This window comes from Atta cephalotes, assembly GCF_000143395.1.
Source record: "Atta cephalotes unplaced genomic scaffold scaffold00076, whole genome shotgun sequence".
NCBI classification, from domain to species: Eukaryota; Metazoa; Arthropoda; class Insecta; order Hymenoptera; family Formicidae; genus Atta; species Atta cephalotes.
Genome location: NW_012130140.1, coordinates 97449 through 114208, shown reverse-complemented (window position 1 = coordinate 114208; position 16760 = coordinate 97449). Strand labels below are relative to the sequence as shown.

Genomic DNA, 16760 nt, shown 5'->3' with positions numbered 1-16760 from the left:
TACGGTTAACTACTAAACGTAACTACTACTACTACTACTACTCTCTCTCTCTCTCTCTCTCTCTCTCTCTCTCTCTCTCTCTCTCTCTCTGTCCGTACGTCCTTTTCCTCGAGAGAGGAGAGCAGCTGCCCGAGAGCGACTTGTACGTACGTTTTCGTTAAAAACCAAGGAGAGGATGATACCTTGAGCTATTTAATGGAGAAGGGTGCAAGATGTACCCTCTGCCTGACGGCGATGATGATGGCGATGATGGTGGTGGTGGTGATGGTGGTGGTGGTGGTGGTGGTGGTGGTGGTGGTGGTGGTGATGGTGGTGGTGGTAGTGATGGTGACGGTGGTGGTGATGGTGATGGTAGTGGTGACGGTGGTGAGGCCAGCTGTTGCTAAAACGAAGGAACAATGCGTTTGTTGATGACGCACTATTCCGAACAAGCATGTTTATAAGTGGGTCATCGGGCATTCTAATATTATTAGCAGCAGGATTTAATTTTTTTTATATCAGAACTAATTTTCGTGTTATTGTAGCGTATTAAATTCTCGCAAGTACATCGAACGTCTTGAAAACATCTTGGACCTATTTCGGAAGATCTTAAATTCGCGTCAGTTTTTAGACTTCTTGTTTGTCATTTCATTTTAATTACTGTCTGGTATATATTTTTGTTTTTAATATGCATATGTAGGTATGTGTTTTGTTTTTTTAATGCTTTTGTATTTTACACGATATACAAAATTGTAAATAAAATTTTATCTTAAATATTCTGACATAATTAAACCATCTATGTGAATCTTATAAGGATAATTTCGGTTTGTATAACAAGTTAATGAAAAATCTTGATATCAATAAAAGTTGAATGCATAAGATGTTAATTAAGAAAAAAGGCAAGATCGTATAGGTTCCAAGAAATTTAATGTTAATATCGGCAGTACTGTAACTTTCAAGTGCCATACCTGGGAAAGTTCTTATGAAGAAAAGATTTGTAAACAATATTCTGGAAACGTCTCAAAGTCAGCTATAAAAATATGCTGGGAAAAATAAAGTTCCGTTTAAAATTTTCGTGTTGATCTTAAAAGCACTTTCCAAGATCATTTCAAATTAATATCATCTTAAAACTTTATTACTTTTGTTTCAAACATTATAATATATAACCGTTCGAGAACTTTTACCATGCACTATAATATCAAATTTTTTGGATATGGTTTTGCTTTTTTTTTTAATTTATATCTTATGCTGTCAACTTTTACTGATATCGAGGCTTTTTATTAACTTGTACAAATCGAGACGATCCCTTGTTAATACATATATGAAATCGTATCGCGGTTTTGATGCGGACTTTATGCGGATATTACTATGTATAATATAGTATATACTGCCAGAATCGTCATTTGATTCTGCGATACATATATTGTATATTATATATTTATATTAGTCCAAATACATCAAAAAGATGATTATACGAGTTCTGTATGTACTAAGACCACATGGGTGATTTAATTATGTATAAAATATATAAGATAAGATTTTATTTACAATTTTGTATACAATTTTGTAAAATAAAAAAGCATTAAAAAAAGCAGCAAAACACAAACTCTGATGATCGGCGATAAATTCAACCAATTGCTTCTAACAAATTAATTTTCTATACGTATAATTTATCATTTCTAATTTTTCTTCCCAAAATCAAATAAAAGCTTTTACAGAGTAAAGTTGCATTTTTTTGCAATGCGATTGATTAATCGATGAATTAAAACACTTGCTTAAAATTTAATAGCTTTATTTAATTCAAATTAATGAAATTATTACGTAAGATAAATAATTGCTTTACAAATTAATCGTCGATTCAATTGATGATCCGAGTTTGATCGTCCTTATAATTAAAATCATTACATAGCAAAAAATGCAGGGACACCTTGTGCACATTACGTGTTATACATTTCCGTTACGAAGATGCCGAAGCCTGCGGATAGGCAACCTACCAGATGTCTCATTACACTATGAGAGATTGACGTAAGCCAGCCGAGGTTGATTCGCGTCGATACTTGTAAATGCATTACAAGCCAGGTGGAATTAACATCACGTAATGCGTGCATGCAGTTGGTGCATTATAGAGTCGTATTGATTATATTCTCATTTTCCATTATGTTGCAGGCAGCAACGCGATAAATGTACTGGAATCTGTATTTGTTTTCAGATTTCTCTTCTTGGAAAGCTTCCTCTCTTTGAGAATTAAAAGAAATTGAAGATTCGTTAACGGAGAGAATTTCATTGATATTTTTATTAATTCATTTCCAAGGCTAGACATATATTTGAAATACTTTTATTTAAAACACGCTATTTGCAATACAAGCGTATTTTGTATTTTTTATTTTAGCGGATCACATAAAAATATTACGTATTTTGTATTTAAAATCGAAAGACTGAAAGCTTTTTGTATCTTGTAATTCAAATAATAAGGTTGATTATCAATGTTAATATTTGAAATACAAAATACAAAATATAATTATCTTATCAATACTGTTTTTCAAATGAAAGTATATTAAATACAGCCTGTCCTGTTTATTTCTTGACATTTTCAACAAGAATATTGAAACTTGTCTTTATTTGCATAAAATTAAATTAAACTATGTACATGCAAATATATGTATACAAAATATTACCAAAAACAGTACTATCAAATAAAAAAACATTTTCACATCCCATGCGGACATTTAAATCTTTCATAAAAGTTTGTTACAATGGCTGACTTAAATCATGTTTATCTTTTGACCGTAACAAATAATTTTCATGAAAGCAGTGTCCACATGGGGTGTAAATATTTTTTTATTTGATAGTATGTTTTGTATTTGATAACCCAATAATCAAGAAATGTTGTAACATTGCTACAATGTTGCTGAAATGTTCCAAAATGTTTCTTGCTTACTGGGAGTAGTTGCATTCTTACTCTTTAGAGTTTGTCAACACTCGAGGGAACTTATAGTTTAATGCCGAATCCGAATGGCGGGATCCACAAATCGCGAGTCAATCTCGCACTGAGCAGCGAGCTATTCGGCGTAATCCAAGCAAAATAATAAGTCATTGTGATATCAAAATGATGTCAAAATGACTTCAAAATAATCATTAGATCATGAATCATTAAAAATCATTTTTCAATCATCATTTCCTATTCATTTTAATATCATTTTGATTCGTTATCATGACTTGTTGTTCTGCTTCGTCGGAAATCGTTACTGAAAAAAAATACAGTCAATTTTAATAAATGTTTAGTTGAATACTATCAACTAAATATTTATTAAATATAAAGATATATTTATTTGATACAAGAAATGTTAATTTGATTTAACAATCATTTTTTTATTGAACAAATATTTATTATAATTTATATTATAATTTATAATATTTACTTACTGTAAGTAAATGTTTAGTTGGCAGTATTGAACTAAATATTTATTAAAATTAACTATATTTTTTTCTCGGTACAATTACTGTTTTAAGTATGTATAAATATATGCTGCCTTAACATTAAACTAAACACAAGAATCGATTATTATATATATATATATCGGCCTATTAGTGTTTAAAAAAGAATTCTCCTTCAATCCCCTATAATCCGATTTTATAACTACTCAAGTAGAATACGGAGTCATAATTAAATTAAAATGATATCGCAGAACATCATTCACAGAACATTATGATGTCGTCATTTGATATCTAAAAATTGATTTATAAATAATGAAGAATATTTGAATGAGATCATGATGATGTCCTCATGATTTCTGTGTTCTAGTTGGATATAATAGGCCCATTTCAGCGACTCATGTCCAGATAGCAATTAATTCATTTGAACTAAAAAAAAATTCATTTTATTGACTTCTTTATGAATTAGCGTAATTTATTCGAAATGAACTCAAAAAGAACTTCTTTCCGACAATTAACAAAGGATGTAAAAGTACTTCTTACAGAGTTAAATTCAAGTTAATTTAAAGGAATCCTTTTTTGTTTGTAATAGGTTCGAAAAAAAAATTCATTTTTGGCTCGTTCACAATATATTCTACAAGTCATAATCTGCCGCCACAATTGTACTGTATTTGTGAGTGATTGCTATGAGCATGGTAAAAATTAGTTTTTGTGATAATGTTTTGTATACATACATACAAAATGTATTGGGTTGGCAAGGAAATAATTGCGTTTTTTTAGCTCAAAGTTGTATATGAAATTTAAATTTAAAAAAAGGATTTTAAAGCTTGAAATCTCCACTTTTAAGAGCTTACCACATTTGTTAAGTTTATATGAGTTTGGTAATTTTTACATACCAAAAACTACGAGTTGAAAAAGACGGAAAATTTTCTTCTCACTTTGTGGGCTTGTAATGTGTCCAAAACAAATTTGAAAAAATTTTCGACTACCTATAAAAACTTGATATTTTCCCTACAAAATCGTTTTTTAAAAATATTCCTACGATTTTTGGTTACTGAGTTATCACGGATTAAATAAAAGGATCATTTTTACTTTAATTGCTCATAACTCCGTTAAAAATTGTCGTATCGCAATTTAAAAACGAGATTCTTAAAGCTGAAACTTTACTTTATCAAGATATATTTATGTTGATTGATAAGAAAGTAATTGCGGTTTTTACTGATAAATGCCTTTTAAAAAAACGCAATTATTTTCTTGCCAACCTAATATATTACATTTATATGCATTCATATGCCTACATAATTATATGTGTTTAAATATAAAAATAAATTTAATTTGATTAAAAACTGAATTTGAATAAAAACTGAAGTAAGATTTATTCTTAAAAATTAAGAAATATATGAATGAATAAAAATATGTGCTCCGGCAAAAAATGGTTGAAATGAATCCACAAGTATCAACAATGGCTGCATTCAGCAGACAAAGCACAGACAAAGCATATATATATATTATTTGAAAGTAAAATGTTAACAATTTTCTTGAGAACATTACTAACAAATTATTGCAAAATTCGATCAAAAATTTCAGCAAATTATAGCTCATTAACTATTTTCTCGCAGTTTGCCGATAAAGCTTAAGTGAGAGCAAATTATCAGGAAAAACCACATATGATGTAAGAATCCCTTCCATCATGACAGAAACCAAGCAAAGGTCGATTGTTAATTTACTGTTAGGTTGTCAGTAAGCATGTTTTTTGTCGACAATTTGTTCTCAGCAGATTTTGTTGTATATTTGCTATCAATTTGTTGATATATAACTAAATATATAACAGAATTTGCATGAAATATTGATGTCTTTTTGTTGAAAAAATTTGTAGCAGTGTTTGACAAAATTTGTTTTCGACAGACTCAACTGACTGAGAAGCTGTTTATTGATATTAATTTCGAATATTTCAATATTAATTTTGAGATAAACGTCTAAATATTTTATATGTCATTTGTTGATCTTTTGGGATGATTTAAATCAAAATCTGATCATTTAGAAATCAGAATTCAATTGATCAAATTTGTATTATTTTGTTAACCAGGATAAAATTATTAAAATTTTTGTTTCACACATGTGGGGAAAGAAACAATTAGATCATTGTTGATTTATCAGAAAGATAATCAATCAAATATTCATTTGATCGTTACATCACCATGTCACATTTAACCCTAACCTAATCTTACGCCAATGATCTAACCTCAAACTCGTGACTATAAAGATTGTAAGAAGATACAGAAAAAGGATTAATTTCCTTCGGCTTTACATCATGAATTCATTATCAAGAATTGTTCGTGGGTATGTAATGATCTATAATTTAACTTTGTTCATGTACGTAGATCAATTACTTTTTTAAGTGAAATTGCTAACCTTTGTTATACGAGAGTACTAGAAACACTTATTTAAGAATATACATTTGTTTTTGAAAACAGTTTTAAAAGGATACTTAATCCTCTGTCTTGCATCATTGTTTTTCGCTAACATCATCTGCACCATATATACACATATATATATATATATATGTAGATCTTTCATATCAGTACTAAATTTTTTCTACTAAATTTGTTGTGAAAAGTCGGAAACATTTTTTTATTGTTTTACATCTTTACTTTCTAAATATTTTTGAACTCAGATATTATATTGTTTTCTTTTTATATAGAGGAACTTTTTATATAGAGGAGGACTTTAATTGTTGAAATTTTGACTGTCCCCTAAGAGCTATATGTGAATCGATGGTGAATGAATATAGTAAGTTAATAATTTTATTCATATTTTGAACATTTATAGGAAATTGTACCAGGAGTTAATTGTACGATTGCAGTCAACAACCATAACATCAACCTCATCCTCAGACATTCAAATTCCAAACAGAATAGAACGAGGTCCAACAGATATCTTGAAGGTAAATAAAATTATTCTTTTACATCTGAAAGTAGAAGTAAATTTGTTTGAATAATGCTTCTATAAATGTGTCATACAATCTGTTTTATAGGCTCTGGAAAGTACGATATCTAGAGATTATACAGCGCCACATTATAAGTTTCATGATGATCCTTTCTTGATACCTCAATCAAACTTGCATAATCGTATGTACGCTTTAGCAAAAGAGTCTGGAAGGAAGACCGCGATGTGGGTTCGTGAAGAACACCGCGATTTATTTCAGCATAAAGTAGCAGATCCTGAAATTAAGGTCATCAATCAAGCATAAATTAAATCCTTCTTTTTGTTTGTCAGTTCATATAATATCAATAATGTTTTTTATTAATATTTAAATTCAGCTAAACATATCATATTATTTGTTTTGCAGGCATTTGTACCACTCCCCATTTATACCGAAGAAAGTAAAGTGACAGAAGAAACATTATTATATGAAATATCAAACGGTAATATTGCTAACTGTATCACGATATACGATTTATTAAAAGGTGAGATGACAATACCAACGAAACAGGCACTCTTGGAATTATTATGTTACAATAATAGTGAACAAACCGAATGGCTGGAGACTCGCTGGTATAAATTCGAACATACAAAGAATACTTGGCTGTGAGTATAAAAATTAAAATACGTTTTCTTTCTTTTGCCGATGAATATGTATTTTCTTTACTCTTAAAATAATACTTTATATTTTATCGCGATTTACAGAAATTACTCACAAATCGATGTACTATTCGAATTTCTGAAGGAACAAGAACCCAAAATAGCAGCTGCTGCGTACACCGCGATGATATGTGGTTTGGTTAAACATTCCAGTGTAAGATAACTCTTAAATCATTCATAAGTGCAACTTAATTAAAAAGAATTTAAAAAGTAACTCGCTACTTCTTAAAAGAGATATCTGAAATATAACAACACATTACGACAAAAAGAAGAAAAAAGGAAAATTAAAGTCTATCTGATAATGATTGAATAAACTTTATAATAAATGTATGTTTTGATCCAAAATTAGGACTCTCTTCAGCAGATGTGAACGATCAAAATCAGAATTACATCCAATCAATGAATAAATTAGTTAAATTTAATCTATTTATTGTCGACACTTTGGTTCTAATTTGCCTTTTTTTTATTTTTATATCTTAGAGCTTTATTATTATAAATTTCAACAAAAATTTGATATAATCTTTTAGCCGAACAAGGCTTGGCATTTTTATGCTGAAAGTCAAGAAAAAAGTATACCGTTATCTATTGATGGATACAATGCTATGATATCAATAGTACCAATGCTCATACCAAGGCAAGACAAGCAAGAGGATTCGAAATTAAAATCGTTAGTAACCGATATTTACAGAGCAATGATTATAAACGGAATCACTCCAAACATACATACCTTTAATGCCGCCCTTAATGTAGCAACTGCTTTAAAAATCAATCAAGTAGCTCTAGATTTTACACGCAAGATACTCGCTGATATTACAAAATTCAAACTGAAGCCATCGTTAACTACATATTATTATCTGCTGCAAATTTTAAGTAGATTCGGTAATTACATATTCTCTTACATTGCAAAGATTTTATATTCATGAATATTTACGAGTTTATTCGCTAAAACAGGCGATGCATCATATAACAGCTTTATAAAAATTTTGACGTCTTTGAAAAATGAAACCATTACTATTCAAAATAAGGAAGATTTAAATTTCTTCGTTGTCGCAATGAAAATGGCATCCCAGCAGTTCTGTGATCGTCAAGCAGGTGAAATGGTGAATGAGCTTCTTCTTACCGGTGAAAATTACATGTTTATCAGTAATAATATAAGAGTAAGTTTCTTAAATCCTCAACACATAGCATTCTATCTAGAAAACACATGCCGTGAACATGCCGTTTAATCTTATTTTCTTATATATAATAAAATATAAAAACTATATATGAAGAGTATGAAATTAATATTATTCTTTTTACATATAAAATCTCTTAATTTCAGTGGATATTTTAATAGCATCATTTAGATAGGATTTATGATGTTTATCGAGAGTTAAAATATTTAAAGTAAAAATATAATTTTTAAAATAAACTGGATTTTTTCATTACATTATACTATGCAGTCTGCAGCTATTCTTAAAATTATGCTAATGATCAATAATTATGTATTTATATTAAGCATTTATATTATGTTATTATTCTTTTCTCTTCTTATTCTTTTCTCAGGAACATATCTATTACCGAATGTATTTGGAATTAATTTTGGCAACGGAAGAATTTGAGACATTCTTCAAGCTCTACAGCAAACTTGTGCCGCACGTGACTATACCGGAACCTGCCGTGATGAGTGCTATATTAGAAGCTCTTAAATTATATCCCGCGCAGACTGCCACGCAATATATACCAAAACTATGGTCGCACATGATCATGTTCGATCATCTGAACAGGGAAGAGTTATTGGAGAACATATTGCACTTGATGAGCGTACATTGTAAACCCGTGTCTGATTCTCCATTGAATGCGCAATTCACAGAGATGGCACTGACTATCTGGGATCATATACAAGTAATTAAAATCATTTTTAATTATAGAGTATTTCATAATTTGTATTTAATAATAGATTCTATGACAAATTTGGAATAAGTCTTTGAGATTTAATATATTTGTCCATATATTAATATTTAATATATTTGTCCATATATTAATATTTAATATATTTGTCCATATATTAATATCTTCCGAATTATGTGTGATTAAAGAAGAAGAAACACCAAGTCCTTTTCAAATTAAATCGGGGACCTATCGAAATTCAAGTTTCAAATTATTATCTTATTTTTATGATCAAATCAAATGTATTCAAATCAAATATATTAAAATAATATATATGATTGTCTTTTTTAAAAACACAGATTCAGAATTCTAAAAGAGTGCAGCACTTCTTGGTATCTAACACAGTAATGGGCAATATCATACTATTGTTGCTACGTGGAAATAATTTTACCAAAACGATAGAAATTATATCGTTATTAGTTCGTTCACCGCACTTAATTAAGAATGGTCAAACCATTACAACAGAGCATATAAATGAAATATTCGAACTGTGTTTAGCACAAGCATATGTGCCGGCAATTTTCGTAAGTATATATACATTCTTTTTATTTTCTTTTTATTTTATTTCTTTTATTTTTTATCTTATTCTTATCAATGTTTTATTATAACATGCATAACCTTGCAAATTGCTTCTAGACACTTCTGGAATATGTCACTTTCCATAGTCTAGAAGGAGCCGGGGAAATGGCTGGAAAGTTATACAAAACTGTATCCCTTACCTCCAATCAGAAAAATATATTGGCTAGTTTAGTAGGTAACGATGTTCTCCAATTACAGATCTCTGATGAGAATTAGTCTTCGAAATAAAGTATTATAAAATATAGAAAATATAGAAATCTTTTTGAGAATATATTTATTGTATTATTTATATATATTCTCCTCTATTGTATAAAACTATAATATCAATTTGAAAGAAAAACTTTCTATTATTATTATTCCATATACCGCGCGACGAACTCGTGCCACGTTTTGAAGAATCAAAGCGGGGAATTTAAACGATGAGACATATGATTGACATGTATCAATGTCCTTGTCTTTTAAAGTTGGGGGGCGTAAATCACTTAATGAATTAAGTCAGTAACGGTGGGAGACAGCAACCCTCCAACCGCTCCAGTCGCGCTCAAATACCCATTTCCTGAGTCAGTCGGCACAACTCTGGTCTATCGTGAAGTAGTAGGATGTTAAAGTCGATTCCATTCGAAAAAATCGAAAAGATATCGGAATCATTGTCGTAAAGATCGGCCAGATCCGTAAGGATGATGGATAACAGTAGCGATAGTAGCAATAGACTTATGCTTGATGATATCCGTGAATTAATTGCCGAAGATGAGCCTAACATAGAGATTGATAGTTTAGAAGAAGAACCAGGATCGGGACGAGGAGATAACTATACTTCGATGTTGTATCGGATTCGGGCAAAGGGGCGCAAACTGTTAAAAAATGAGGAATACATTAATTACGAATGTGCTATCATTTATAAGATATTGCCGGAATCCAAGAAACATCGTGAGGCATTTAAAAGCGAGTTATTGTTCAGGAATGAAGTCGTGTTTTATAAACATGTATGGCCCGCGCTGAATAGGCTGCAATCGAACGGTAGAAGAGTATTTAGCGGAGTACCCAAGATATACGCCGCTAGAGCCGATCTTATTGCCATGGAAGATTTGAGACAGAGAGGTTTTAAAATGGCAGACAGACGGAAAGGATTAAAAGTGGAGAATCTAGAGCACGTGTTGAAGGCTCTAGCAGGCTTTCACGCGCTTAGCTTGACATTAAAAGAATCCAGGTAAATATGTCCGGTTAATTAAATATAGATATAATAAATGTTCTGAATAATTCGAAACAATTTATCAGGTTTTTCTAGAAGTAGACTTTTATATAAAATATTTAAGAATTGTTGAAAATTTGATAAAAAGAAATTTCCTTTTTTGTACATGTACTTTATTTCAGTATCCTCTTTTTTTTATTTTAATGTAAAAAAATGTTACTTTTTAAAGACCGGAAGAATTCGCGAATTTAACGAATTCGGAACATGATCAAGCTATAAAAGAAACATTATTTCGACGAGATAACGAAGATTGGTACCGTCAGTATTATCGCGTCGCCGTGAATAACGCCATCACGATGGTGTCTGAAGCACTTCCTTCGCACATGGACTACAGAAGACAGGAAGTAATGACAAAGTTGCAAGCTTTCCTAAACGAAGACGTATTTTTTCGCACTATGAGCGAACTCGTCTCCACGCAAGGACCTCTCTCCGTATTTTGTCACGGTGATTGTTGGACCAATAATTTCCTTTTTCAGGATGAACCAAGCTCAGATACAGAGGTAAATATTTTATTTTGTAAGAAAAGTAAATTAGAAAAGCGCAATACACATTGCATGTCTGATAATATCTACAATAAAAGGTCGCAAAGATGATTACCGTCAAATGTGGTGATAATCATCTTTTTTTTTTTTCAGATCATTTACGCGAGATAACGAAACGAGAAACCACTCTCTTTTGTTGTTCCATACATTTTTATTATATAAATTTATAAGATTCTTATATGATTTAAATGTTTCTTCCATTTGCGATCTTATTAAAAAGATTCCGGTTTAGCGAAAGTGATCACACCTAGACTCATGTAGCCGGTCATAAAGATTCTTGCATTATGTATAATTACATCTAATTAAGATAAATAAATAGACAATTAAAGATAATCAAACGTCGACTTTTTTTAAAAAAAAATCGATATTTAATTATCTTTAATTATTTATTTGTAAAACAAAATTAATGCCCGAAAGTTAAAAAAATCCGAAAAATATGTATAATATATAACAATTGACATATTCGTACTTAATTCTTTTTCAACTATTTAAGCTTTTTATCCATTGGGCAAAACAAATTCAGACGACCATTTAAAACATACAAATAAATATATGATGCAAGAATATCCCGCATTACGATCTATAAATCACATTCGAGATTGACAATGTTAGCTGTCACGAATGTGAAATGCGTCTCACTGCGAAACCTCCTAGACTTGATTTTTAATACTGTGCTTCTGCAGGCCGTTTATCTAGTTGATTTTCAACTGACGCGGGTCGGTTCACTCGCTCTTGATCTTGCGAACTTGCTATACTGCTGCACGAGTGGTGTTGTTAGGCGGGCTTACATGACACAGCTTCTCCAGCATTATCATTCTCATCTGATGTCCTTTTTGCGCATCCTAAATCCAGAACAGCCGCCAAAAGATCCATCTATCATGTGGGAATTGTAAGTAAATCTCCGAGATTCAGTCATGTGTATAACAAAATATATATAACTATAATAAATTCATTGCTTATACTTTATAAGTAATTTATCATCGAAAAACTTATATGCAAATCTAATCTCAATTTTTTTTTTTGTAAAACGGACAGTTTAAAAATATAGGATGGTTTGACTACCTTTTTAATATTGTTGTCTATTTAACGATTCTAGATTAAAAGAAGAAATGAGGAGATGTGGACGTTTCGGATTGGGATTAGCGTTGGACATTTTACCGATTAGTACATGTGCTAGTGATGAAGCACCAAATCTGTACGAAACAAGTAGCACGGAAACTAGTGAGGAAAAACATAATACTGCAGGAACACCACCACCCGGAGGCGCAGAATGTGCCCGACTTATGACTGATTTAGTATTGGATTTGATAGATAACGAAGCTTTGTAGATTTCACATTGATTGATAATGATGTATGTAATAATATGTATAATATGTATCAAGTGTAAGTCTTTTACAACTCTCGTAATGTATCACATTGAAAAAAAAAGTGATTTCGTTCCGCGAGAAATCTTCCTTTTTTTACACAGTTGTGAAGATAATTTCTTCTCATATACGATTGAATACGTAATAGAAATCAAAAATATATATAAAGAAACTTCCGCAAACTATTTATTCCTTTCTAAAGGAAAATGTTTCGAAATCGCGCACAAATTATTTTGTATATGTAATCGTGGAAATTAAATTTGGAAATGAATAATAAAAAAACAAATAAAAACGAAAAAACGAGGAAGATTGAAGAAACAACATTAATAATGTATTACATAATTTGTAAAAGTTTATATGATTGATTTATTTAACTACTACATATTTAAAGATTTAAACTCACGAAAGAGTTATGTCTGCTGCGGCGGCGTGTGTGGTGGCGGCTGTTGTTGCGGTTGAGCCTGGGGACTTGGCGGTTGCTGCTGCTGCTGCTGCGCACCGGGCGGTTGCCATGGTGGATGTTGTTGATTTTGTTGCTGTTGCTGCTGCTGTTGCTGTTGTTCTTGAGCCAATCGTTGATGGGCCTGCTGTCGCGCCCTGAATTCGGCTGCCTTCAATTGCTCGAGATGGAATTGCTGTCGCTCGGTGATGAGTTGCTGCCGTTGATATTCAAGACCTTCGCGTTCACGCTCCATCGTAGTTTCCAATTCTTCGAAGTGACGCAACTTGATCTCTAGCTTTTTCATTTGCGTCTCGACTAGTAATGCGACCAATGACTTGATTTTACGTTCCTCCACAGCTGCTAAATGTTTGGCTTTAACAGCCGCAGCCGCTAGTGCTGCCGCCGCTGCAGATTGAAGCTGAGCATCCCTTACAACCTGTTACAACAAAAAAATTAAGTTTAAACCCATGGTATTCTATCACTTATTTAAAAATTTTGATATTTTTTTTTATAACATGCAAATTAATTCATGTCACTGTGATCTCTACTTTATCCTTCTTTTCTTTTGCTTCAGCAGCTTCTAGATCAGTAGTGGATTTTGTGTCCTCTTCGCCCTCTTTTGTTTCGTCCTCTTTCTTGGTGATTTCTATCTGAGATGATTCAACATCCATAGCGTCTTTAGATTTATCTTGATCTTCTTTCTTTGCTTCAGGAGTAGGAGCTGTGGAATGAGGAGAGCTAGCCGCACCCGCCGGTACGGATGGGGTCGCGGTAGAAGCTGATGTATCGTCAGGTGGTTCAGGTGGTCCTGTACCAGCGATGCCCGATTGTGCCAAACCAGCTGATGGATCATATTTACCTATATAAAAATGAAGAATTGATATTTATTATCTACTTAACAATTATTGTGTGCATTAAAATCTTAAAATTAAGTTATAAATTTCTAATTTATAATGTAGTAAGAAGAATTACCGTCGGAACTGGCACTAGCTTGAACGTTTCTTAAATGCTGGTCCAATAAGGCAGCTGGTACTTGATCTTTTATTGCGGCAAATTCTTCCATAGCTGCCTTTGCTGCGCTCGCGGCTACTCTAGGATCCACGACTGACGCAAGGAAGGCGACTGTACTCATAACAGGATTACCAGCTTTCGAGAATGGTACGGGTTGGTAAGCCAAAGGACCCAATCCTTCGGGCCCGCCTTCTTCCAGATATGGATCCTCTATAGGTAAACGTAAGAAGTGCAAGATACACTCGTCTTGCGTTCTCGAACCTACATGTTCGCATACTTTATTCCAGTCATCCTTGTGCAATTCTAATCCTTCCAATAGTAGAAGTGTTTCCTGTTCTGTCCAATCACGCGTGGCACCCGCCGCTTGCTTGTTCTTCAATACTGCCGGTTTCCTCGAATACTGGTCGATTTTCAGACCGAAGTTTGCCATTGCACCCGCCGAAGCCTTTTCTTCCGTACCCAGGGCACCCGTTATATTCGGTTTTTTCTCCAAGTCGAGCAACATCTTTGCAGCGGATGGTTGTGGTGTTTTCGGCGGATTCGGATTGACTGGTGCCAAACCGGATGGCGTGTCCGACAGAACGTGGAAATGTGATGTTGGTGGAGGTCCCATTGGTGTCGGTCTGGACTCTGCGTCTACCTGATAGTTAATGAGTCCCCATTGTTCTAAAAATGCGTGGACACGCATAATCGCGCATACATCTCCGGCTAAATTCCGCCTGTAAAAATGTTTTCATACATAAAGAGAAACCATCTTTTTTATTTTTATATTTAACAATAAAAATCATAATTTTACATATATTAATTAAATCTGAATTAAATATATTACATGTATTACCTGCACGCGGTCGATGTAATGTATTCAGTTGGATTTAATCGATAGGTATCGATCATAAAATTCCGATAAGCAAGGTAAATTTCTGGAGTCTTGGACTTATTTTTACCGTTGAAGAATTCTGATAGAGCCCGCTTCTCTATGGTATGAATCGAATTATAATCAAACCAGGCAGAGTAACTAGGAACAACGATATGATGCGTTTGTTCTGTCACATTATCTTCCGGTTCATCACCTTTGCCACCTTCACCTCTTTCTTTACTAGTGTCTCTTTCTTCTCTATCTTGACCACCTTGAGAGCTTCCTTTGTCTCCTGCGATATCAACAGCTTTTAATTCAAAATTTATTAAGTTAATATCTAACTTGAAAATTTTTTAAATTATTGATCTGATTAAAAATGTTTATCACGTTATATTACATTATTGATCCAAGTTTCATTATCTAGATTTCTTTGTATACCTTCCATTTGTTCATCAAGGTCGGTCAAGTTGCCAGATTTAAGAGGTTGAAGTTCGCTGTCTTGCTTTTTACTACCGGTAGATGCCAACGTGGAGTTACCCGTTGTTACATTACCCTGACCTGTGATTGGTGGATTCGTGGGCGTAGCAACCACCTCGACAATACGGGGTTCAGCGGGCGGATCCTCCATTCCCTGAGTCAAATCTTCCTCTTCTTCACCGCCGCGCGATTTCTTCGGAATCGTTGCCGATGACGCAGAGGAAGCACTTTGAATACCTGACGGTGCTCTGCTACTAAAAACGATAACGTACAAATTCGAAGATAAGCAAAGTTCTGTGTATAATTTGAATTTGCTTTCAGAGATGTCCATACCTCTTACGTTTGCCGAGTTTTGGAGGTGGGCTGGGCGATCGTTTCCTCTTAGGTTTCTTTGCAGGCGGTGGATGAGATGGTTGTGCCATCAAATCTTCCACCGAAAGCCTGTATTTGTGTACTCTCTTCTGACCGTTATCATCTACCTCATAATCTTCTTCATTCATCCATTCATTATATTGATCCAAATCTAACGCCCATGTAGCTGATACTTTATACATTGATCTAGAAAAAGATTACATTTATTTAATATATTAATTTAACATTTACATATGAATTAAATACATAAATAGAAATATTTTGCCAGCAACCAACACTTTCAACACATTATACTGGTAAACAATATTAATTAATTTGAATTATTAATTTTCACTAATTATAATATTTATATTAAAAGATTATTAATGTCTAAGCACCTTGTATTTGTGTTTGTATAAGTTCCTTCAGGATAGTCCCATGGAAGATCCAGTGTTGACCAGGAATCATAGCTGTCTGGAAAGTAGTACCAATGAATTAGAACCGATCGTTCGCGTCTCATACAAGGTCGTGCGTATTCTTCTTCCATTGGATCTACTGGAGGATAGATAATGTGTGTAGCATCTGTCTCATTCTCCACAATAGTACCCTGATGCTTTCTAACTACATCTTTTACTTTTGCAGCAGTATTTTTGTCAACATCTGGTCTCACGAAAATACTTGGTACAGTCATACATCTATTCTGTATTAAAGCACGTTCCGCCGCCATTAGCATGTCCACTGTACGATCCATACGGGATCCTGACTGTAATAATAATCAATGAAAAACTTTATGCAATCTTTATGGACAAGAGAATATCAATATTATATAAAAAAAAATNTTTCTCTGCGATATATATATATATATATATATATATATATATATATATANAATATATATATCTACACA

The 16760-nt window shown here is 32.6% G+C and overlaps 3 protein-coding genes across 3 annotated transcripts in view; 2 read left to right on the top strand and 1 right to left on the bottom strand.

Moving 5' to 3' along the window:
* The first annotated feature begins 5722 nt into the window (after nt 1-5722).
* Nucleotides 5723-9777, top strand: LOC105624334 (protein PTCD3 homolog, mitochondrial). Its single transcript, XM_012205691.1, has 10 exons — nt 5723-5751; nt 6241-6355; nt 6446-6643; nt 6761-6999; nt 7099-7207; nt 7581-7932; nt 8005-8210; nt 8599-8937; nt 9282-9506; nt 9619-9777. The coding sequence occupies exons 1-10, from the start codon at nt 5723-5725 to the stop codon at nt 9775-9777; spliced, it is 1971 nt and encodes a 656-aa protein (XP_012061081.1).
* Nucleotides 9778-10238: 461 nt separating this feature from the next.
* Nucleotides 10239-12680, top strand: LOC105624333. Its single transcript, XM_012205690.1, has 4 exons — nt 10239-10768; nt 10980-11310; nt 12036-12241; nt 12449-12680. The coding sequence occupies exons 1-4, from the start codon at nt 10239-10241 to the stop codon at nt 12678-12680; spliced, it is 1299 nt and encodes a 432-aa protein (XP_012061080.1).
* Nucleotides 12681-13126: 446 nt separating this feature from the next.
* Nucleotides 13127-16760, bottom strand: part of LOC105624331 (SWI/SNF complex subunit SMARCC2) — a 4848-nt gene continuing 1214 nt past the window's right edge. The window contains exons 4-10 of the mRNA XM_012205689.1: nt 16252-16616; nt 15836-16060; nt 15464-15756; nt 15008-15317; nt 14131-14888; nt 13707-14017; nt 13127-13594 (exon numbers count right to left, since the gene is read on the bottom strand). Coding sequence (XP_012061079.1) covers nt 13127-13594; nt 13707-14017; nt 14131-14888; nt 15008-15317; nt 15464-15756; nt 15836-16060; nt 16252-16616 — 2730 coding nt within the window. The remainder of the gene's footprint in view (nt 13595-13706; nt 14018-14130; nt 14889-15007; nt 15318-15463; nt 15757-15835; nt 16061-16251; nt 16617-16760) is intronic.